Source organism: Solenopsis invicta, chromosome 7, assembly GCF_016802725.1.
Source record: "Solenopsis invicta isolate M01_SB chromosome 7, UNIL_Sinv_3.0, whole genome shotgun sequence".
NCBI lineage: Eukaryota > Metazoa > Arthropoda > Insecta > Hymenoptera > Formicidae > Solenopsis > Solenopsis invicta.
In genome coordinates this window covers 2,166,742-2,191,237 of record NC_052670.1, presented here as the reverse complement: position 1 = coordinate 2,191,237, position 24,496 = coordinate 2,166,742, and the positions used below count along the sequence as shown (strand labels likewise).

The following is a 24,496-nucleotide window of genomic DNA, read 5'->3' as shown; positions in this document are numbered from 1 at the left end:
TATTTTTGTCACACGAAGCCGAGAGACATCGTCATACACAAAAGGTAAGGATTTTTCTGCATAAAATTTGCAAACAATTCGCCAAAAGCTTCGTTTACTTATATCTCAGCTTTATTTTCTTTATCAGACATATTTTTTATCAAACTATGTTCGATTCACCACGATACCGTGGTCGTATTTAACCTAACCAACATGTTTCTTTGCTTTGTTGTCCGAGATAAAATTTGACGAACTTCAGAAAAGACAAGAAACACGTGACACAAAACACGATTGTCGGTAAAACAATGCGTGAAGAGACAAGAAAGCAAGAGGCAAAAAGCAAGAAATAAGAAGCAAAAAGCATATTGTAGATCAGGCTTAAGAGCATAATATATGGTCTTGTCTATACAAGAGACATATTATTTACTATGAATGGAGCTGAAAATTTGATGTACAAGGACTTTCATTTTTTTCATTTTATACACTAGCGAGGAATTAATTTTTGAAAATTTAATTATATTTGAATAAGCAGTTTTTGAAATTTTACACTTGACGGCCGGTATTTGTAGTTAATTCTTATATATTTAAAACCATCTCAAGTGTCATAAGTAAATTTTTTACATTGTAAAATTGTTTATTCAAATCTATTAATTGTATTGAATATATTAATTGTATTGAAAAAAAAACTATTTCTTATAATAAATAAATCATTTTTCTAATAAAAAAATGATTTTCTTAAATTAATTGAAAAATTACTAATTTAGAAAAAATAAAATTTATATTTCAATAAATATTTACTGTATTGCATAAAATAAATTTGATAATTAGTGAATAATTTATTAAAAAAAAAAACAATTGCGTTCTTTAAATTAGTAAATACAGTTTCTTATTTTTAAAAAATGCGCACGCAATACTATATAAACACATGGTTTACTAAAGTTAAGACAATTTTTTGTTTTTAATCAATTTTTTTCTCAATGTAGTATGAATACCGGCCGTCAGGCGTCGTCGTCGTCGTCATCATAAACAAAGGTGGGGAATTAACAACAACTATTTATATTGTGTTTAATTTAAAATTGTAATCAGCAATTAATAGTAGAAAATAACACAAGGTGAGCCAGACATGCGTCGTAATTGAAAAGAAATAATAGCAAATCTAAAGCAAGTCAGAGTCAGTCATTACGCATCACGTCCCACATCGTTTCTGTGAAGTAAGTACGTCATTTTATTAATTAAAAAAAATAATGATAGTTTCAGTAGCACTTTTGATAGTTCTACAGTTTTACAGTTCCTGATAAAAATTTAAAACAGTTCCACATTTGTGATATTAAAAAAACATAAAAAATAAAAAATGTGCTAATTTCACGTTCCAGCACGGCACATTCTTCTCTAAAGTACCGAAAGTCTTCCAATATTACGACATCTGCTAAGAATTCCCAATAATTCTAAGCCAGCTACACATTTATATAGAACTTAAAAAAAATTTTAATAATTAACAATTTTATATTAAAATTAGAATACTAACTTCACAAGCCAACACGGCACATTTCCCTCTAAAGTATCAGAAGCATTTGAATATTAGAATATCTATCAAGAGTTCTAAGTAAGTTTCATGAAGCGTTTTAGAATAAAATTATTACAACAATTAAATAATTTTTAATCCGTCGCACTTGCACGGCACCGCAAGAGCAAGTTACCATCTTAACGCGAGTTCCGAGCGGCTTTTCGGCATTTTTTAATAGTTTTGCCATAGTTCTAAAGCTTTCTATAGGTTTCCTTGGAATTCTGGCCTTAATTTGTTTTTAAACAATTTTTAATCCATCGTACTTTTTAATTCGTCTGGAACTCGCGTTAAGATGGTACTTTACTCTTGCGATGCCGTGCCAGTGCACCGCCGGATTAAAAATTGTTAAAAAACATTTCAACCAACATTTAATAATTACTCTCTTTCAATCCGTCTGTTTCTTTGCGCATCGCATTGCAGAGAAATTTATTTATGATTTTGGCTTATGTATAATTATGGTTTTTTTTTTACATACATGACTGACTTTTCCTTTTGTATTTTAATTCATATGAATATGAATGTATAACATTATTTTTTCAAATTCCCTAGAAACTAAAAATTCTTTGAAAAATACCACCATTTACGCAGTTGATCTAAATATCGGAAAATATGTCGGTTTGCAGAGAAATAAAAATGTTAGCAATAAAAACACTATCAAACTATAGGTAAATCAAAATAAACTAATAACAAAAGAAAGATGATGTAACTACTATATAAAATGCCGCAGGCTTGTCAAAGCCGAGCATGACCGCATTCCAAAATATAAATTTTAGATTACATTAGAACTTCATAATAATGTATAGAATGTTTTTCATATTGCAAATCCAGTTCTGTCCAAAATCCGGTTTTTAAAAGCGCTTGCGCACTTGTCCGTGTTTTCGGTAAAAAGAATGCAGAGAAAGTATATAAACATCTAAAGTCTTATAAAGATACCAGTATAACACTCGGACAACAGTCGTCAAAGTTTGAAATCTGGCCTCTTGAAGAACCTAGTTAAGCATCCATGATTTAAGAAATAAATTAAGAAATAAAGTACGTATCAGAAAAGCAATTCTGTATCACTTTGACTATTTTAAATCATGCTTTTAATTACTTACATAAATTATCTTTGATATTAATCCTTGCCGTTTGTAGTGTACAATTAAAACATCGTCTCATTTAAAGTTATTAGTAGTCAGTGACTGAAAATGACAGATCTTTCAAGAAAAAAAGCAGCAAAGCTAAAGCAAACTAAAGCACATTACATTATTTAATACGATGACATTTGTCGTTATTGTATCCACAAGTATGCTCTTATCGTCTTGATTTAATTTCTAATTTATATTTTATTTGTCATAAATGATAATTTTTGATAATTTTTACAAGAATGATTTCTTTCGTAGTGATTTTGAAATTTTGATTAATCGCATTTAATAACTCTGACTTTCACATTGTTTGTCTTTTTGCAAATTACATTGCAGATGAATTAATTTAAGACACTTTTACATTTTCTTTTTATTTACATGACTATGATTTATTTTCACATATATATCCGACTTTTTCTTTTGTATTTTAACTTCGAGCGATTACGTTTTAACTGCTTATATTTTTAATTTACATATTTATTTATTCACTATATATGTGTTTTAATTGCTAACACTGTTAAAAAAAACGTAGCAAAATTTACTGTAACGTAACAAAAGCAAATTTCAAGCAGGTACATTATAAACATTTAATATTGTCAAAAGTGCATTAAACATGCTCACAATATATTTTTCAGTTATAAATAAATTTAATTTAATTGTACTTGTGTAACTTAAAAAAGTACATTGCATTTCATAACATTTTTAACACTATAATTTATACATGTAAACATATATTTTTTAAATAAATAATTAATGAAAATTAAATATAAAAGTTAATGTTGAATATACAATGAACATATATTCATTTTATTAAGATGGCCTATTATATGTTTGAAATGTTTACTTTTAACAACGCTATTCAATACATTAATACTATAAGTATCTATAATATATTTAGCTTGTCTTCTTGGCCTTTATTTTTTTTCTTTAAATATAAATAAGTTATAAAATATTAACAATAATTACGTTTTATATTTAACAACAAATGTTCTAAATTTAATATAAATCATCTTATTTATTTGTTGCTTTAAAGCTTTGTAGTTATGATGTATACATATACTCCTTGATATACTCCATATATATAATATTATTTATATATTTTATATTATATAACATGAGGCACTACCGTGTTTTTTAATATACAAATTAATCATCAGTGTCTCAGCAAAAATTTAGAAAAGTAAATATTTAATACAACATCATAATTACATACTATATATACGTATTTGCAATTGAAAATATATCATCTAATCAAAGAAAAATTAACAAACTTAAAAGATATTTTTGTATCAATAATTACTAAATTGTTCTGATAAAAAATTCTTATAAAACGTCGCTTATTTTTCAGATAATTAGAACAAAAATGTATAATATCATACTACTTTTAGCAGAGATATTATTGCTTATTTTGAAAATTTTATATTACATCTGCGAGGATATATACAGAGTAATTGTTCCAATAAAAAAGAAAAGCGTAACTGGTGAAATCGTTTTGGTACGTATAAAAGTTTTTATGTATGCATAATTATTTCAAAGATATCTAAGATAATAAATTATTTTTATTGCATAAAAAAATTATTGGAAATTATATCTTTATATACAAAAATATATGTTATATTATACCTATTATTAGATTACGTGTATATAATTTTATGTATGTATAAAATTTACATAATATGTTATTACATAATTATTATTTACAATAAAACAAGTAACAGAAAAATTATTCCAGACGCTAATCTGCATATTTAAAAAATTCAATTAACATTTTAATAAATATGTTCAAATTAGACTATTAAAGTTTACCATATATGCATATATACATATGTATACAATTCCACTTCTAAAAATGAAATGATTTCACATTAAAAATTGATTTTTTTCAAAAATTAATTTTACCATTATTTATTCCCGTTCAAAGTGTACAAGTTTTATTTGAAAAATTATTTCATATTTTCTATATTTTTCAAGATAATTGCCTGTCAAAAATAAAATCGGACTTTACATATATTAAAGATAGTCAGATACTCAAAATATTTTAAGAAATAATTCCTTACATTAAATTTATATATGTACATTTAATTTGTAATAATTATAATATTAAGTATATTTTTTTATATTTTAAGATAACAGGTGCAGGTCATGGCATCGGAAAAGAATTAGCGATTGGCTATGCTTCGTTAGGAGCAACAGTAATATGTTGCGATATCGATGAAAGAACCAACAATGAAACGATGAGTGATATTAAGAAGATGGGAATAGACTCTGTTTATGCATATCGGTAAATTGGTCGGCTATTTTTAATAAAACTCAGTGAATTAAAAAAATAAACTCAATAAAATTTACATATATTTGCGTAAATGTCTATTAATTAAAATAATGTCACGTTTTACAGATGCGATGTAGCAGATAGAGAACAAGTCTTTAGGGTAGCTGAGAAAGTAAAAGAAGAAGTAGGCGACGTTACTATATTGGTCAATAACGCCGGTATAGTATTTATTAAATCATTACTAAATCAGAGACCCGATGAAATCGCACGAGTCATGGATGTTAATGTGATGGCACATTACTGGGTAATATACCTAGATATCAAAGTTACGAGGTATAAGAAATAATCGTTAACCCTGGTTGGAAACGTTAAAAAAGTAACGCCTTACAATTATTTTTTGTAAAAAGTAACTCGTTATCATTATTATTCGTTACTAATTTTAAAAAGTAACGCATTTTATCGTAACTTCAATTTTAAAAGTTAAATATTAAACTTGTCTAATAATTTTTTCTATTTTTTTTTTATTTTTTACTGTACTTTTTTAATATACTCACTTTTACACAAATTTAGATTAAACATTAATGTCATTATTAAAAATGCATTACAGTAATCACTTTAAATATTGAAAATCTATGTAATGCAAATTATTCAATACCGGAAGCAGCTCGAAATATTAAGTATTATCGGAATATTTCTATCCAAAATGATTAATGCGCGATCAATGCGCTATCTATTGAATAGATGTAAGAATAACAGAAAAGTAACGATTAAATTCGTTACCGTTACAGAAAAAAAAATAACAAAACGCCGTTACAAGTATCGCGTTAACAACCCTGTCGTTAACATAACTAGATATTAGATATGATAATGTCGTTAACACAACTAGATATTAGATATGATTAGATAACTAAATATTCTTATTTTAGAAGTGACACATTCTATTAGCTTACCACTGCTAAATAAAAAATGCATGAAATTAATCTACTTAAACGAGTATATGATTAAACTTTCATCAATTACAGTTCACAATAAAATATTACTTTCAGACATTAAAAGCGTTCTTGCCAAGTATGATCGAAAAGAATTACGGTCATGTTGTGGCACTCTCATCAATAGCAGGATTACTTGGTATTACTTATGGAACCGTTTACTGCCCTACAAAATTTGCAGTCAAAGGTACTACATTTTACAATCATATTCTACAGACACACATAGAGAGTGCGGTATCATATAAGAAATTAAATATAAAGAAGAGAAACTCGCAAAGATGTAAGAATAAATGTAAAAGCGGCAAATACGAGTCAGGCGCGGTAAATGTGCGCAAATAAAGATAATAACAATCACATGGATTTCATAAGAATATAATTATATTAATAAATATCGCGAACGTTTCGGCTTGAAAACTGTCTTTAACATTGTAATTAGATTCAGGGATGCTACTGGAAATGACAATGTGTAAGAAACTGGCCAACGAGTATAGGAGGCTGTCAATGGAAAAAACAATAATACGCAGAGAATAACCCTCTTTATGTAGTTTTACCATGGTCCCTCGGAAGTAACCCATCACTGCAATATAGAGACCTGTAAGCCGCGTTAGAAATATAATTCGAATTTTTCCATTCTTAGAACAGAACTCTAGATTTGTTTGTGATACGTCCAATGAGATCTTTATCGACTCTAGTGTAAGTATTATCGTCCAAAAGTAGCGAGACCATCTTATTCACATAATCGTCACGGTTCATGGACACAGTAATATTGCCTCTGTCTGCTTTGGTAAAAAAAATAAGTTCATTATTTTTATTTGCGCACCGTCTATCGCGCGTGACTCGTATTTTCCGCTTTTACATTTATTTTTATATAAGAAATTATTCAGTACATATGAATTTAAGAGATAGTAGTTAACATATAAATATTATATACATTAACATTTTGCGGTCCGCCGACGTAGTGCTGTCGCAAGAATCGATATAAGAATATTAATCTTATTTGAATATATATCAAAATATTTTTAACTACAATCATATTTTAAATATTTTAAATTATTGTTTAAAAATATTTTAATATGTTCTTTAAAAGCGGCGTGTATCTACAGTAAAAAATGTGCGACTTTATTCCCGAATCAATATACGATACTTTTTACACTGTTTAAATAATTAAAAGACATTAAAAAAATGTTTTTTGTTGATGGAGCCGCACCATAGCTGTGATTTGTTTCAAATGATGTAACAGTGTAATACATACGCAGACCATAAAGTGTTAATGTATATCTCGATGCATATAGATAAAATATATTACATATAGTTTTAATAACGCACAATATAAAACTGTAGATATAAATAATAATATTAAGTACTTTTCTTTTTTTAACATTTATTTAATATCTTACAGCGCTAATGGAGACTGTATCTGAAGAGTTACGTGTATTGAGTAATGGAAAATCTTTGGTTAAATTCACTACTGTTTATCCAGTCTTCGTACTTACTGGATTATCCAAAAAGCAAAAAATGAGGTACGTTTACGATGCAATAGTGTAACAATGCTTTGCAATATCGCGCGCATCATATCCATTTCTTACACACACACACACAACCACGTTCGATGAAATCAGATGTTTTATTAACAGTATATCGTATTTTTTTATTGTAATAGATCTTTCTTTATATATTGACAATATTTAATTAATAAGATTAAATATTCAGGATGATTTTCAATTAGTCAGCAATTTCATTTCATTTATCTATACAGATTTCCAATGTTTATGAGAAGTCTATCACCGCAGAAAGCGGCTTTAGGAATAATTGAGGCACAAAGATAAAATCACGAAAACAAAAGCATACCTGCCCGTTGGTTGCCCATTTTTAAGATGTTAAGGTATATACATTTCTTGAATAAAAATTTAATAAACGCTCTCATAATATATTCTTAATATGTTCTTAAACATAGGACAATGAGTTGGAAGGCAATTCACCATAAACAAATTAATAATATAACTGTTATAATATAATTATACAATTTCTCTGCCTTCCTCAATGTGCCTATATAATAAACATAACATGATTTTACAGGCATTTACCCGACAAAGCAGTAAAGTGTGTAATCGATTTCTTCGATATAGGCGTCTACCCTGAAGATTAAGAAGTACACAAATTATTTAAAAAATTTGTCCTATTTTTTATGATACTTTTTTTATTGTTATTGTAACTTTATATATCGCAAAAAAACTGTAATATAAATTAAAATTTTGTATTTCTTTAAAAAATTATATCTTTTCTTTTAATATTTTCATTTACAAGAATAACGTATTATTTTTAATTTAATGACATATGTTGCTAAAATAAAAGCATGTTAAATTTTAAAGCACTTTTCACTTAGATAGATAGATAGATAGTTTATTTCTTCCCTCGGGGTTTATATATACAGTCCGCTCTTACAATATCTGTGACTTAATCTAACGCAACGCACGCCGCTCCATCCAACGCTCGCTTTCGCAAGTTACGCACGCCAGTTATTTCACGCCTTTTCTCTTGCCGTATCTCGCCTCCTAATCTCTCGCAACTTTCGCTTCTGTCACTACGTGTCTTTTCGCTTCCTTTCTCTCTAACGCATCGTAACTCTACGCAGCTCTGTACATCGCCCATCAACCTCCTCACAATCTTTGCCCTCTATTCTCGTCTCTTCACACACCTCATTCTTCTCTCATTCCCATCCAATCATCTTCACTCTCTCTCTCTCCTCTCTGCGGCTTCCGTGTCCTTATCCATTCCTCCTTTTTCATTCTCTCTCCATGCTCATTTTTTCCCTTTCTCCCCCCTCCCCCCCCTCTCTCCATCTCTCTCCTCTCTTTCTCCACCCTTTTCATCCATTCCTCTCCCTCCCCTTCCTCTCCTAAAATCCTGAAGCATGCCACTTGCCAACTTTCCTCTTCCTCCCCCCCAGCTTCTACAACTTTCCCAAACATGTTCCCATGTTTCTCTCTCTCCTCCACATAGTCTAAATTTTCTTTTCTCCTCTTTTTCCCAATATCTTCCTTCTCTCATCTCTTAAGCACTTTTCATTTATAAATTTAATTATGAAAATATCACATATGATATTCTTTATTGTAAATCCTTTAACAATTTATATAAAATTAATATATAAATTAATTATAGAATTGATATATAATTAATAACCAACAAATAATATGTTGAATCAATTAAGTAAAGATACAATAAATATTTTTACAATATTTTTATTTAAATTTGGTACAAAGTATTAATATATCTAATTAAACAATAATGTAAACGATTATATTTTATTCAAATATTCATTTTTTGATGAACTAAAATTTAATAAACTATTAATGTTTGTTCTTATATAAGATAAAATAATAATTGCTTTGAAATCATTCCCAAAATTGAAATGTAATCTTTATTTATTTTCTTCTTCAAACTCAATTTTGTGTACTTGCATTTACGAAAAATTACTTTATTAGAATTTCAATAAAAAATCTTGTAATGATGCGTTTCTTATTCTATTCTAACATAAGTTTATATGTTTTGAAAATAATTATTGAGTTGTTACTTGTTACATATTTTCTAATGTATGTTTCAAAAAAAGATGGAAAACCCGAATAAATTTAACTACCAACTAGTCAAAGTTAAAAATTAATTCATTTACAATTAACCAAGTTCACATATGTTATTAACTTTGAACCAATCTCAAAGTCATATTCCACGCTTCCATAACATGTTTATATAAGAACTAAAGAATTTATGTATTTTTCATATGCTTGAACTTGATTTTAAAGTCATTGTTTTAAGAGTAACAATAGATATTTGAGCTTGACAGTTAGAATGTGAAGAAAACAAGGCATATAGTGCTGTAGAGTTGGTTAGTAACTTAAGCAATCCTTTGTTATATAAATACGTAAAGAAACTTAGTAAATACGACCTTGAGATCTCGCTACTCTTACAAAATCACTAATTGGTTTCTAGATGCATGCCAGGATATACCCGTGATAAATACTCGTAATCTTTACTTTTAGTCAAAGATAAAGTGCTGAATAGGAAAAAGCAAACACATAAAACTTAAATGTACGGCAAAGGACAGCTGTAAGTTAGCCAATCGATCGTCGTGAAGTAATCACGCAGCTACATAACCGAGTTCCTCGCATGCCTGTTCGCCAGTTCTCACTTTCGTGAGCACGAAGAAAGATCTCCTACTTATTGTATACGTTAGTTTCACGTACAACAGAAAGGCATATTGAAAGTGCGTAAAGTGCGTTTTAAAGATTCTTCAATTTTTCTTTGCAAAGGTTAGTCATGTATTTATTCTCTATTCATTCTAGAAATATATTTATACATTTATATATTATATTACGAAAGAATGAAACAATCAAGGAATTACTAAAACAAAACTGCTGTTATTTTCCGAAACGTGACAGCGGACAGAATGAAGTAAATTAATATTATATTGTAAAAAAAATCTGTTATTTCTAGTAACACAGTGTAAACTGTCAGCATAACTATTGTAACTACTGCTATTATAACATTTTGGAAAATAATAGTTGTTTCGTTCAAAATTTTTTGTCTTATATATAATGTATACAAACATATGTATATGTATATACATTCTTTTTATATATTAATAATAGTGCTTCTACTTGTTTCGTCTGTGTAGTATTTATTTCGGTATCCAATTAATTACAAAATAATAGCTATTTATTTTTAGCATCTTCCGAATTATTATCTGTAAATCTTTAAAATATAAAATGTTATACATTTTGTATATATAAAATATAAAATATATTCTGAAAGATATATTTAAAATGTATCTCAAAATATACTAAACTATAAAACACAAAGTATGTTAACAAAATATATTGAGATATGAAAACTTATCAAAAATATTATACATAAAAATTTTATATGATTTATTTATAATTTATGATTGTATTATTTATTTAGTATTTTATAATTTATTTCCAACAAGACAAATTTTATATTCTAAATATCCATATAATAGTAACATAAAGAAAAAATATTGCTAAGCTTTATTTACATTAAATTTTACATTTTTTTGTTATTTTTACAAGTAATTATTAGAAAAAAAATCAGTTTTTTCCCATGAAATGGAATATTTGGTACGTGAATCTATCGTCATAATTCATACTTGATATAAATTATTGTTAATTATTATAAACTATTTATATAAGCTGCTACTAATGTAATATTAAAAAATTATTTATCTAAACAGAAGTGTTTCATTCGCAATTTGAAGCAAAAGTTTACAAAATAAACGTACGTTAATATAACTTGAAATGTTTTGAGAATTTGGTGTATCAATAACACATTCATATTACCAAGGTCATTTACCTTCCCCAGGAAGCAACGCGTAATTAAAAGACTTCCTGCATTTTAAAGATAACTTTAAAGATATCTTAAAATTACGTGTGTTATTCTATTTTTACATGTTGATCAAATTGTACCAAAAATTTTTCATTACAAAAAATACTAGTGTCATTTGTATTGTTGCGAAATTTATGATAAGAATTGGGAGATGTAAGATTGATGATGTATCATTTGTATTGTTGTGAAATTTATGATACGAGATGGAAGATGTGAGATTGATAATAAATAATTTGTATTGCTACGAAATTTATGGGACGAATTGGGAAATTTGTTAGAGTTTATACAAATATCGATTTAATCTTTAATTGTAAATATGCGTATATAATGAATGTAAAATATTTTACCACAACTATTCTTTTATGAAAATGTAACAACTTAAAGTAAAATTACATAATTATGTCATTATTAGCTATTTAAGTTGATAAAAATTTACATTAGATATACCTGATTTTTTAAAAAGCTAATGGCATACAAAAACAAGATGAAATTTGTTAAATTATTGTCTACATTACTTCTTTTTTATTTTTGTCACTAAATGTTGTTTATATAAAATAAAAATTCAAAATATTAAAAAGATATGCTTTAACAATTTAAACCGGTATTCATTCAGTAATTTTAACCTGAAAAAAAAAACTTTAGTTTTTTTGAAGACATTGTCATAAAATATTGTCTTTTAATAGATTTTTTATTAATTCTTAAAATTCGTATCTTCAATTTATTTTTAGTCTGTAAGTATCTGATTAATACTCGACATATTCATATAAGAAAATTACTAATTTTTCAGTTCATCATGGAGATCGTGCAAATTTTGATAAACGCGTTGAAGCTTACGTTACAAATTATTTACTACATTTGCCAAAGCGCATATTATAACATTTTTGGATTACCGGAGAAAAGCGTGATTGGTGAGATTGTTTTGGTATGTATAAAAAATGTAACATAAAAAAATTATCCATTATAATAGCACACAAAATATTTTACAGTGTAAATATTTATGTAAAATTATTGATACTTTATTAAATTGACCATTCGTTTGCTCGTTTATTTGGCTTTTATGCAAATTGTTATTAAAAATTAATCTTTCGATGATATCGAGTAATAATATAATACACTTTGCAAAGGTTAAATAAATTTTGTTTCACAATGACTGTACTTATATGTTATGTTTGTTACATTCACAAGATAACAGGTGCTGGTCATGGCATAGGAAAGCAATTGGCAATTCAATATGCGCACTTGGGTGCTATAGTGGTATGCTTCGATATTAATAAGCAGACAAACGAAGAAACGGCAAAGGAAATTAAAGCAACTGGAAGAAATGCGTATGCATATCAGTAAGTTACGTTATAATAAGCTTCTTGTTTCTTGTGTATCAATTAAAACAATTTTATTTATTTAACATATGTACAGCAGCGGCGCTAAATTATTCAGCATTCTAATGCAATATAAAATCAGAATTCTATATATATATATACTTTTTGATTTTTTCGTTTTTATCTGATGATTTTTAACTGATTCAAGCTATAACGCTTCAAAGTAAAATAAAAACATAGAAAAACACGAATTTGTAATTTTATATATAATTTATAAAAATGTTTTAAAGTAGATTTTCTAAGCTTTAAAATAATTAAAAATGTTTTAAAAAATACAAATTTTCTTATTTTCCATTTTGAATTTAAAGTAAATAAAATATCATCGTACGTTGTAAATAAAATTACACATATATTTTAACGATAATTTTTCGCAACAATTTTGAATTTTTGTGTGTAAAAATTCATTTTTATAAAATATTTAACAAAATTTAAAAGTTTACACAAAAAAAGAAAGAAGAAAAAAAATTGTATTACCTCATAATGCTCCTAATTTACATGAATATTTTCAAAATGTTTTGAAGAGTAACCCCAAATTTAGCCCATTTCTTGCATCTCAAATTTTAAACTTTTCTTTTATGCCAAATAGTACTATATAATGGAACATTAATCCCAGAGAAATGTTAAGATGAGCATAAGCGCGGTTCCGGAGATATAAAGGGTTGAAAGTAATAACTTGTCATAACACATATATTAAACAACGCTAAAATTTTATTATTTTATAGATGTGATGTAACTAAAAGAGAAGATGTTTTGGCAATAGCCAAAAAAGTAAAGGAAGAGGTCGGCGACGTTACAATATTAATTAACAATGCCGGTATAATGCCATGTCACAATTTCCTAGATCATACTGCCGATTCAATCATAAAATCTGTCAACGTTAATGTGCTAGCACATTTTTGGGCAAGTAAAATCGATTATGTATAAATATCAAATTGCTCTTTTATTCCTGAATAAATAACGCTATTTTAATTGTTTTACGTTTCTCCAGAACAATTATTTGATAATAAGAAATTTTTAATAATTAGACTTTTTAATTCTCATAGAATTTAAACCTATTATCTGTATAGATATATTATCAGTAATGTAGTTATTATCAATGTGACGCACATAATATATTATATACTCTCACAAACCTATTATATACAATTTTTTCAGATGCTCCAAGCATTTTTACCAAGTATGATTGAAAAAAATCATGGTCACGTTGTTGCACTTTCATCAATAGCAGGATTAGTAGGACTTCCTAATTTAGTTCCTTATTCCGCCACAAAATATGCAGTCCTAGGTAAAAATTTAATTTCGTATTTATTATAATCCATTTTTATGCGTATTCAGAATTTACTAGAAATAATTCATTTAACTTCAGAAATATTTAGGTAAGAACCTCAAGCTTACATAACTTCTATTTTTTAGGTTTGATGGAAGCACTTGAGGACGAATTAACAATGAACAGTAAGGGAGAATCGTTAATCAAATTCACTACCATCTTTCCTTACATGGTAAATACGGGACTCTGCAAAAAACCAAAAGTAAATAAGATGTAAGTTCATGACAATGTTAATATGTATACAATAAATACAAATAAATAAATTTATTCACTCAAATACGACAAACTCGTTATCAAAATTAAAAATAAGCATTTTCATCTAATTTTACTTTTAGATTGAAAAAATTCGTATCGTTATGCACAGCGGAAGATACGGCTAAACAAATAATTAAATCGCAAAGACAAAATATAAGAAAAAGATCTATACCATCATTTTGGTTATCATTCGTGTCATATATGAGGTAACTAAATCGCAATATTTTAGTATATACATATATATGTACTAATTTTTTAAATCTAATTTACTATTATTATGCAATATTTAGTATATCATACACGTAGTATTTACACACTTACATATACATAAGAGAATTTTCTAGTCCAAAGCTCAAAAAAAGTTTATCTGTTTTTAAGAATTTTTTTAAAGAAAACTGCTGTTTTTTTCTACGCTTTTACGTATATACTTGTATATATTTAGTAAATATCTACAAATTTTGATACGATTAGTTTTTGAGTTATATAAAATTTAAAAGCAAACATTTTTTAAATCGTCTGGCATGATTTCTCGAAAATTACTAAAATTGTCGACTTTTGTGTATGTACGTAAAATACATGTCTATTTATTGCGCAAATTAAGATTATTACGATCTATAAATTAATTATTTTTTCACATACGTTAAATTCAATAAATTTTACTAAAAAGCGATACTTATTCTTTAAAACCACATTGTTTTAATAAGTTGCAATGTTTTATTTATCCTAGTTTAAGCGATGAACAGACATGCATTTTACGTATGTGTAAAAGTTTAGGCCGATAGCTTTAGTAATTTCTAAAAAATCCTGTTAGTCAACTTGAAAAATGTATTTATTTTTAAATTTACATAAAAATTATTAATATAATTGTATCAAAATTTGAAGATATTTACTAAAAATGTATAAATAAATGTGTAAAAAGATAAAATATGTGCAACCGTTTTCTTTAAACAAATTCCAAAAAATAGATTTCTTTTTCGTGCTTAAGACTAGAATATCCTCTGAAATTATGGTAGAAATATTTTTAATATAAATGTTCATTTATTATATAATATAATAAAACTTTACATATTATATAAATGCACAAAAAACAAGTCAAAATTTAATCAAATTTTGCATTTCGACATTATTTATTAGTATGTTAAAGATAGATAATATAGATTTAATTAAAATATAGATAACTTAATATAATGTAATTTTGTTTTCAGACTTTTACCCGAGAAAGCAATAAAATGTGTAAATAATTTTATTGATTGTGGAGTCGAACCTGATTAATATAAGAATCTTATAATTGCATTTCATAAAATTTTTAAGGATTTGTTTTGAAAACTATAATCTCAGAATAAGTTTTTTTCCAAATGCATTATTAATGTTAAATATGTAATTAAAATATGTTTAATAAGAGAAATAATGATAAAAATAGTGATAAAAATAGATCTTAAGAAAGAAAAACAGTCATCAATAAAATACCAAAGTTTATTTTAATTGTTAGTTAATTGTTAATATTCCACAACTCCCCTGCTATCTCCCAAACGCATTCTGTTTTTCTTCTTCAATAAATTATAAATTACGTTCGTTCTATATAACCAATAAACTTTTATCTATAACGTAATTAGTAGATCATATATTAACGCGACACAATTTTGATGAACAGTTTGTTAGCTTTATAGCTAACAAACTGTTCATAAAAAATTAGTCTATTCTTATATTTAAGACATCGTCTTAAGTATTATATAAGAAACATCATCAACCAATAACAAAGCCGTATCAGCATCTTAAGACATTAGATAATCAATTCAAGATAATCTTGAAATAAGAATCGACTACTGATTATGAATACTGGCTTTAGATTTCATGACGCGTAATAGAAAGACATACTCATTTTCCAGATATTTTCACTCGTGGGCTGTAAAACTACAGACTTTTGTAACGAGTGAATTAAGTAGAACTAAATATAATACAATTGTTTAGAAACATTATAATATTCGTGTTTATGTGTGTGTATTATTTATAAAATTGGATAAATTACTATTTCTTTAATATTTCTTTTTTACCAGATTAAGTTAATAGTTTATTTAATAAAATTTAATTATGTAAAAAGTTGCACGAATGAAAAACTGACTCATAATCAGTTGAGTTGAAATTAAATTAAGTTAAATTAAAAGTTATTTTTAAAGAAAGCGTTAGTGATATTAAATAATTAAAATGTAAATTTTTTTATTAAACAATAAACTTTAACAAAAACTTTAACAATAAACTTTAACAAAAATCAAATTAAATATAAAAAGTGTAAAACATTACATATTAAAATCAATCAGGAGTTTATAAATGTATTCGTAGTATCAAGTGACTATCTTGCGAGATCAACACAAATAAACGTATCTCGTGCATTTTTGTGGAGAAGAGGGGATATATCCGTTTATATACGTTCAACGCGTGAGATAATTTGACATTAACTCACAAGTCGACAATTGTTTAACACTGCAGATACGGTTACAAATTCCTGACTTTGACATGTAAGTTTTTACAGTTTTTGTTAAAGTTTATTGATTGTTATTTATGATTCTTTTTTGTGCAATTTTATATGACGACCATTATTTGTTTTATCTTTAATGATCTACATGATTGATTGTGACAATCTCATCAAAGAATTGCTGTGTAATGTTTGTGTCAAGGTTTTCCATTCTCTGATCTTATAACTTTTTTATTGCGGTTCACTAAAGAAGACTCGTATTAGACAAGTTGATTGAGACAAAATGGAAACAGATTATTTATTTATTATCAATAAACATGTCGTAAAAACGCCAATAAACATATCGTAAATACATAATTAATGCTAACTATGACACGTGTGCTTATTTGCTCGATATTATCGACTCAGAAAATATTAAACAGAAAGGATTTCTGTTCACATTATTCCAATTACAGACACTGACCTTAGTTTACATCGTTCAAACCGAGGTTAAAACTTTGGTACTCGTATTATAGTAGGTGAGCCCAGAAGGCTAAATGGCGATTTACTCGAGCGTCGTAGGAACCTATTGGATTTTGAAGATTAGATGGTAGAAAGAAAAAAAGGTTATATAATGTTCAGTCGTGAGCTAAAAGATCGCAACACATTTTCTTCGATTGTTTTTGAAATATAGACTTGCTCATCAAACGGCGAACATAATTGGTTCTTACCTGTGGATCCAACCAATTACGTTCGCCGATCAATGAGCAAGTCTACATTCCAAAAACCATCGAAGAAAATGTGTTGCAACCTTTTAGCTCACGACTGTACATCCTTTCACCGGATGAGCGTGAAGCTAGCAGCCAGACCTAACAGCCAGACAGGGACGAATAGGGTGCCGGAGCCCCGTAAATAAAAAGTGATTAAAATTACAAAAAAATAATTGTTAGCCAATGTTGCGCTCAAAGTAATAACAGATACGCCATTATTTCAAAGACAAATCATTGTAATAGTAATAAAATAAAATAAACTAATTATTTAACAGTCTGATATAATAACAGTAAATACCAAATACAAACGCATATCCGTAGAGAGTAAAAAAAAATCACAGACACATCTCTCAATGAGCATAAAACGACGGAGTAGCGACCAAAGCGATGACGGCCCTTATTGTTTATTTAAATAATTAATTAACAATTTCACTCAAGTAGCAGCCAAAATACGAGTACCAAAGTTTTAACGATGTAAACTAGGTCACTATTAAGTTTGGTGCGCACCAATGCTTTAATACAGGCTCGTTTACATCGAACGTACTAAACGTTTCTTACACGACATTTTTTAATATGTTATCGTTTCAGAGAGACCAAATAAGATTACTTATCATAAAACCGGTCAATTAAGGTTATATTCAATAGGCTTAATCCGCTACAAAATACGTTTCAGTGTTTACATTGTCATTTGTATCATTTGGTACGCGTATCAATTTGGATACGATACTCTTGCTTGATACGTTCGTACCAATTTGATCCGGCAGCGTTTACATCGTGAGTACTAAAAATTTAGTACGAATTTGATACGAATATAGTGCTTAATACGCGTATCAAGTGCACGATGTAAACTAGGCCACTATCACATCTTCAACTGTATATAAATCATACGTTATGAATTTAATCTAGTAGGAAAGAATAATTCATTATAATTAAATGTTAATAGGGATTAAATAGGGATTAAATATGCGTAATGTAACAAACAAGTATTTTATCATCTCAAATTTAATTAATTTTCGAAAAAGAAACGAAGAGTTATGGAGAGAACTTCGACATACATACGTATATACATATACAATTATTACGTTCGGTTTTTATAATATGATTGTTAATTTCGCATTGCAACTTTGTAAAGTTGAAATGTTTTGCTCCTTAATACAAATATAAAAATTATTTATATTTAACATTCTGTCACTTATATATTTCGACGTATAACTGTTCTTGATTGAATTTTTTATGGTATTCTCAAGAAAAAGTAAACAAAAAATTGTCGAAACTAATGCTTTTTTTATTTTTACAAAAAATTTATTATTTTTTCAGATAATCATGACAGTATATGACACCTTGTATCTCTTCGCAGAGATATTATTACTCATTTTAAAAATTGTATATTGTATTTGCGAGAGTGCATACAAATTGATTGTTCCGACGAAGAAAAAGAGTGTAATTGGTGAAATCGTTTTGGTATGTACAAAATTCTTCTGATTACTCAACTTTCTACGTGACATCTTAGGTAATACTAATGTAGTACTATAACTTTCAAGTCTTATAACTTGGAAAATATTTCCTCTTTCACGACTAACTGGTAGAGAACATTGCACACGGAATTCTGCCAGTCCTGACGTTGCTCATACGCTACTACGCGATAGCTGACATTTGTTACAATGCATTTTTACTTTTGAGCACTGCAAAAATTTTTCAAGATATATACATATATTTTAGCATTTACAAATACTTTCTCATTCTTTTTTTAATTGAGTATTGTAAAACAAATAATGTACAGTACTTTTTTGTTATTTAATTTATTTTGGCTGCATATATTTCAAGTCAAAGTTATGCAAAATTAAATAATAACATGAAATTTTGCTAATGTATTATTATATTTTGCTTCTTAAACATGCTAACATCTCAACAAGCCTAATACGTCCCTTTTTCGAAGTTTTCATGTCGAAAAAATTATTCAATAAAATTGTAATCCTACTACTAATACACAATTTACATTATATAAAAAAAATATAACAAGATATTAACTAAAACTTTAATTTTATATATATAATTTAACATTAATAAAATTATTCAAGCGTGATATATTATTTAAGAAGTCAGTATTGTAAAATGTGACACTTGTTTCGCATTATCTATTTTAGAAATAAATTTCATTATTTTATCTATAGCCAGTACAATTTTAAGTAAATTAGTTACTTCTTTTTAAAACAAAAATGAGAAAAATCAGCAAGAAAAACTGCGTTCCAATATACACTGCTAAAATCTACTATACTAAAAATCTACATAAACTATGTACCTGTACGTTACGAATAGATTTTCAATACTGGCAGTGAATTTCAAAACGCAGCCAAAGTATAATACTAATTCTATATATTTTATATTTTGAACATTTGTAAGCTTTGTAATTTGTATCTAATAATCATAATTTAAACTATATTTTATGTATTATCAGATAACAGGCACAGGTCACGATATCGGAAGAGAATTGGCGATTGGCTATGCTTCGTTAGGAGCAACAGTGATATGTTGGGATATCGATGAAAAAACTAACAATCAGACAATGAACGATATTAAAAAAATGGGAATAAAGTCTGTATATGCGTATCGGTAAATTGATATCATTTTTTACAAGAACGTTTTCGTCGAAATAAAAAGATGACTTGAGTGGAATTTTACTTTTATGAATATATGTAAACGTTCATTAAATTATCATTACTAATTAAAATTTGGTTGCATTTTAGATGTAATGTAACAGATAGAGAAGAAGTTTTTAGAGTAGCTGAAAAAGTAAAAGAAGAAGTAGGCGACGTTACTATTTTGATCAATAACGCCGGTATATTGTTTATTAAATCATTACTAAATCAGAGACCCGATGAAATTACACGAGCCATAGATGTTAATGTAACAGCGCATTATTGGGTAAATAATATGCCAAAAATATATCAAAGTTACTAGATATAAAAATAATCGTTAACTATTATTTTTGGAAATAATACGTTTTATCTGCTTATTATTCGTCAATAAAATGTATAATTAAACAATTTAGATAATACATAATTAAACGAGTATATAATAGACGAGTGTATTACACCTTTGCCAATCATTGTTCACAAACGGAAATTACTTTTAGATATTGACAGCATTTTTACCAAGTATGATGAAAAAGAATCATGGTCATGTTGTTGCTCTCTCATCGGTAGCAGGACTGATTGGCATTCCTTGTGGGACGGTTTACTGCCCTACAAAATTTGCAGTCAAAGGTAGTGCATCTCACAAACATGTTCTACAGATACATATAAGAAATTATTCAGTATGAAACAAGATTTTAATATGTATATTTATTATTGACACTTTGCGGTTTGCCGACGACAGTACCGTCCTGATCGATATGTAAGAATATTAATCTTATCTAAATATAAAACAAAATATTTTAAATTACAATCATTATATTTTGAAAATTTTAAAATATTGTAATATTTAAAAATACTGTTTGTATGTGTACGCATTTTATAAAATCATATTGTATTGCGCGCCATTCTAACGAAGCCGCCATGTCAACACTTACAAGGCGCCCTTCGCCTTGTAAGTTGGCAGAAATGCTCACTGCCAGAGAGCGTGGACTGTTTGGTTCTGTTCGCCAACAAGAATAAAGCAGTCGTCTAAGAAAAAGAGTGCGAGTACTTCCCTAAAAGCAGTCCTCTCCGGCATTACAGTCCGCCTATTCGCAAGAATAATAGGCTTTCAGCAGTGAATTATTGAAAGCCTATAAGGGCTCTAACAAATACTTTAACATGTGCTTTTAAAAAAATACTCTAACGCTTACAATAAAAATGTGCGTCTTCATTCGTATCATAGTCGTTTATTATTTAGTTATATATATAATGTAACAATGTAATACATACGCAGACCAAAAATTGTTAATATGTGTAAATAATAGATTGTGTGTGTGTGTGTGTATTTTACACATAGTATTAATAATGCGTATGATATAAAACTGTAGAAACAATGATATGAGGTATTTTTTTCTAATATACATTGATATTACATTTATATATTACAGCACTAATGGAAACTGTATCTGAGGAACTACGTGTACTAAGTAATGGAAAGTCTTCTATAAAATTCACGACTATATATCCATTTTTTGTACATACCGGAATGGTTGAAAACGTAAAAATAAGGTAAGTAAGTTTGCAACAGTGAAGAAATATTTTACAATATCAAATGCATCATATCCTTTCCTCTTACACGTTGCCATATTCGATAAAATCAGATTTTTATTACGATGTATATTTTTCTTGTGATAAAACTTTTTTCATAGATCAACATTATTTAATTAATAAAATGTTTATGACAATTTTTTGTAATTTAATTTTGTTTATCCATATAGATTTCCAAGAATAATAAAAGAATTATCACCGCAGAAAGTGGCTTTAACAATAATTGACGCGCAAAGAGGAAATTACAAAAACAAAAGCATACCTTCCTACTGGCTGCCCATGTCTAAAATACGAAGGTACATAAATTACTTGAATAAAATTGAGAAGTAGTCTCATAGTACACTTTCAATGTTTTTAAATCTATGACAATAAACTACGAGATAATTTAACATAAATATATAATATTAATGTTACGTTATAATTACATTTTCTCTACTTTTTTGTCTAACATAAATATAATTTTTATTTTACAGACTTTTACCCGACAAAGCATTGAAGTACATATTAGACTTCATTGATGTAAAAATGTATCCTGAAGAACCTATATAATATCAACCTAAGATGATACTATAGAATCAGGGTTGCGTAAATTAATGTATTTTTTTAACTTTTAAGTTATGAAAAGTTAATGGTTTATTTTGAGGTAACTAAAATTAATTTAGTTACGTCAAAAGTTACATGGACAAAAAACTAACCAGTAAAAGTTAAGGGAAATGTAAACTTAAGTTAAATTTAAAGTTAATTTATTTTATTTGTTTTACTATTTGTTTTATCTATCAAGAACTGTAGAACTATTGAAAATAAACCCAGAACTGTCAATGTTTAGTGATTTTCCACCAAATGATGTGCCAGCTTCACACACACTTGGAACGCGCTTTGGTATGTTGAGAACTGCAGGAAAAATATTTTTTTGTACACGGAACTCTATTATATAATATTATAACATAAATGTTTTATAATAATTTAAAAAAAAAAATAAATAAATTATGTTAAACGCTGGAACTCTTTCTAAAACTCATCTAGAACTATAGATCTTTTAAAATCCTACAAGAATTCGGTCTGGAAAATGTCGTAGGACAAACTGAGGTGCTGCGTGAACCTGGCACCTCACTTTGTCCTATGCGTTTTTTTCGCTTTAAAGGCCAGAACTATTTGTTTTATCTATCAGGAACTGTAGAACTATTGAAAATAAACCCAGAACTGTCAATGTTTAGTGATTTTCCACCAAATGATGTGCCAGCTTCACACACACGCGTTCCAAAGAGTTCCGGGCGATTCCGATATTAGTTAATTAACAAAAAATTAATAACTCCCGAAAAAGCTGATTTTCCGCACACATAGGTGAGGTGCTGGACTGTTTCGAAGAGTTCTGTGTACGAAAAAATATTTTTCCTACAGTTCTCAACATATTAAAGCGCGTTCCAAAGAGTTCCGGGCGATTCCGATATTAGTTAATTAACAAAAAATTAATAACTCCCGAAAAAGTCGATTTTCCGCACATATAGGTGAGGTGCTGGACTTTTTCGAAGAGTTCTGTGTACGAAAAAATATTTTTCCTACAGTTCTCAACATACCAAAGCGCGTTCCGAAGAGTTCCGGGCGATTCCAATATTAGTTAATTAACAAAAAATTAATAACTGCCAAAAAAACCGATTTTTCGCACATATAGATGAGGTGCTGGTCTTTTTCGAAGAGTTCTGTGTACGAAAAAATATTTTTCCTACAGTTCTCAACATACCAAAGCGCGTTCCAAAGAGTTCTGACTGCTAACATTATTAATTGTTTATAAATAGTAAATCCTTCGAAAAAGAGATGTACACGAAATATAAGTAAGTCGCTTGTCGAAAGTCGACAGTTCTAAGCTCCAAAAAATATTTTCCTTGTAGTTCTCAACGTATTGAAACCTCTTCCAAATATTTCTGTGCGCTAATATTATTAATTGTTTATAAAAAAATTTCTATCCAACAAATATACGTAATTATGAGTGAGACGATGGTTGACTTTTAGGATTTTTGTTGAATAAAATATATATTTTGTGTTTTTCTGTGTACAATTTTTGTGGAGCTTTTTCGATTAGTGTTACTTTTTATATTTTTGACTGGTATTTAATTTTGGTTATTGTCGTATTTCGGATATATCACACGCTGCCCTTTTCTCGTTCTTAGCGTATTCCCAGAACCAACGACGTGGACGTGACGAGATTATGGTTCCTTTTTGTTTTGAACGCGCTTTGGTATGTTGAGAACTGTAGGAAAAATATTTTTTCGTACACAGAACTCTTCGAAAAAGTCCTCACCTATATGTGCGGAAAATCGGCTTTTTCGGGAGTTATTAATTTTTTGTTAATTAACTAATATCGGAATCGCCCGGAACTCTTTGGAACGCGCTTTGGTATGTTGAGAACTGTAGGAAAAATATTTTTTCGTACACAGAACTCTTCGAAAAAGTCCAGCACTTCACCTATATGTGCGGAAAATCGGCTTTTTCGGGAGTTATTAATTTTTTGTTAATTAACTAATATCGGAATCGCCCGGAACTCTTTGGAACGCGCTTTGGTATGTTGAGAACTGTAGGAAAAATATTTTTTCGTACACAGAACTCTCGAATAAAGACCAGCGTCTCACCCATATATGACAAAATACGTGTTTGGCAGGAGTTAACAATTTATTATTAACTAATAAATTATGCAATCGCCCGGAACTCTTCGGAAGGCGCTTTGTTGTGTTAAGAACTATTGCAAAAATATTTTTTGGTACACAGAACTCTCGAATAAA

The 24,496-nt window shown here is 27.9% G+C and overlaps 3 protein-coding genes across 4 annotated transcripts; all 3 read left to right on the top strand.

Annotated features, from left to right (window-relative positions):
- The first annotated feature begins 869 nt into the window (after nucleotides 1-869).
- LOC105199949 (short-chain dehydrogenase/reductase family 16C member 6) lies at nucleotides 870-10,069 on the top strand. Of its 2 annotated transcripts, XM_039451716.1 has the most exons (8): nucleotides 872-1,190; nucleotides 4,016-4,162; nucleotides 4,794-4,948; nucleotides 5,063-5,240; nucleotides 5,983-6,112; nucleotides 7,325-7,445; nucleotides 7,682-7,807; nucleotides 8,002-8,186. In XM_039451716.1, exons 2-7 carry the CDS (start codon nucleotides 4,031-4,033, stop codon nucleotides 7,749-7,751), a joined length of 786 nt encoding a protein of 261 aa, XP_039307650.1. In that variant the 5' UTR covers nucleotides 872-1,190; nucleotides 4,016-4,030; the 3' UTR covers nucleotides 7,752-7,807; nucleotides 8,002-8,186. The 2 variants fall into 2 exon arrangements, with proteins under 2 accessions (XP_039307651.1, XP_039307650.1); XM_039451717.1 differs by lacking the exons at nucleotides 7,682-7,807; nucleotides 8,002-8,186 and adding an exon at nucleotides 9,960-10,069 and having other exon boundaries at nucleotides 870-1,190.
- On the top strand, nucleotides 10,041-15,769 carry LOC105199875 (17-beta-hydroxysteroid dehydrogenase 13). Its single transcript, XM_011167153.3, has 8 exons — nucleotides 10,041-10,229; nucleotides 12,110-12,244; nucleotides 12,508-12,659; nucleotides 13,421-13,598; nucleotides 13,854-13,983; nucleotides 14,112-14,238; nucleotides 14,361-14,486; nucleotides 15,486-15,769. Exons 2-8 carry the CDS (start codon nucleotides 12,116-12,118, stop codon nucleotides 15,550-15,552), a joined length of 909 nt encoding a protein of 302 aa, XP_011165455.1. The 5' UTR covers nucleotides 10,041-10,229; nucleotides 12,110-12,115; the 3' UTR covers nucleotides 15,553-15,769.
- An 841-nt stretch (nucleotides 15,770-16,610) lies between these two features.
- LOC105199948 (17-beta-hydroxysteroid dehydrogenase 13) lies at nucleotides 16,611-22,541 on the top strand. Its single transcript, XM_039451715.1, has 8 exons — nucleotides 16,611-16,793; nucleotides 18,817-18,960; nucleotides 19,955-20,109; nucleotides 20,244-20,421; nucleotides 20,633-20,762; nucleotides 21,563-21,683; nucleotides 21,893-22,018; nucleotides 22,196-22,541. Exons 2-8 carry the CDS (start codon nucleotides 18,823-18,825, stop codon nucleotides 22,269-22,271), a joined length of 924 nt encoding a protein of 307 aa, XP_039307649.1. The 5' UTR covers nucleotides 16,611-16,793; nucleotides 18,817-18,822; the 3' UTR covers nucleotides 22,272-22,541.
- Nucleotides 22,542-24,496: the final 1,955 nt, after the last annotated feature.

Bases quoted from the DNA above. Each gene is read 5' to 3' on its own strand.
- LOC105199949 (XM_039451716.1), top strand. From the start codon at position 4,031: ATGTATAATATCATACTACTTTTAGCAGAGATATTATTGCTTATTTTG. The intron at 4,163-4,793 runs GTACGTATAAAA...TTATATTTTAAG, and splicing joins TAACTGGTGAAATCGTTTTG to ATAACAGGTGCAGGTCATGG. The intron at 7,446-7,681 runs GTACGTTTACGA...TTATCTATACAG, and splicing joins TCCAAAAAGCAAAAAATGAG to ATTTCCAATGTTTATGAGAA.
- LOC105199875 (XM_011167153.3), top strand. From the start codon at position 12,116: ATGGAGATCGTGCAAATTTTGATAAACGCGTTGAAGCTTACGTTACAA. The intron at 12,245-12,507 runs GTATGTATAAAA...TACATTCACAAG, and splicing joins TGATTGGTGAGATTGTTTTG to ATAACAGGTGCTGGTCATGG. The intron at 13,599-13,853 runs GCAAGTAAAATC...CAATTTTTTCAG, and splicing joins ATGTGCTAGCACATTTTTGG to ATGCTCCAAGCATTTTTACC.
- LOC105199948 (XM_039451715.1), top strand. From the start codon at position 18,823: ATGACAGTATATGACACCTTGTATCTCTTCGCAGAGATATTATTACTC. The intron at 20,110-20,243 runs GTAAATTGATAT...GTTGCATTTTAG, and splicing joins AAGTCTGTATATGCGTATCG to ATGTAATGTAACAGATAGAG. The intron at 21,684-21,892 runs GTAAGTAAGTTT...TTATCCATATAG, and splicing joins GTTGAAAACGTAAAAATAAG to ATTTCCAAGAATAATAAAAG.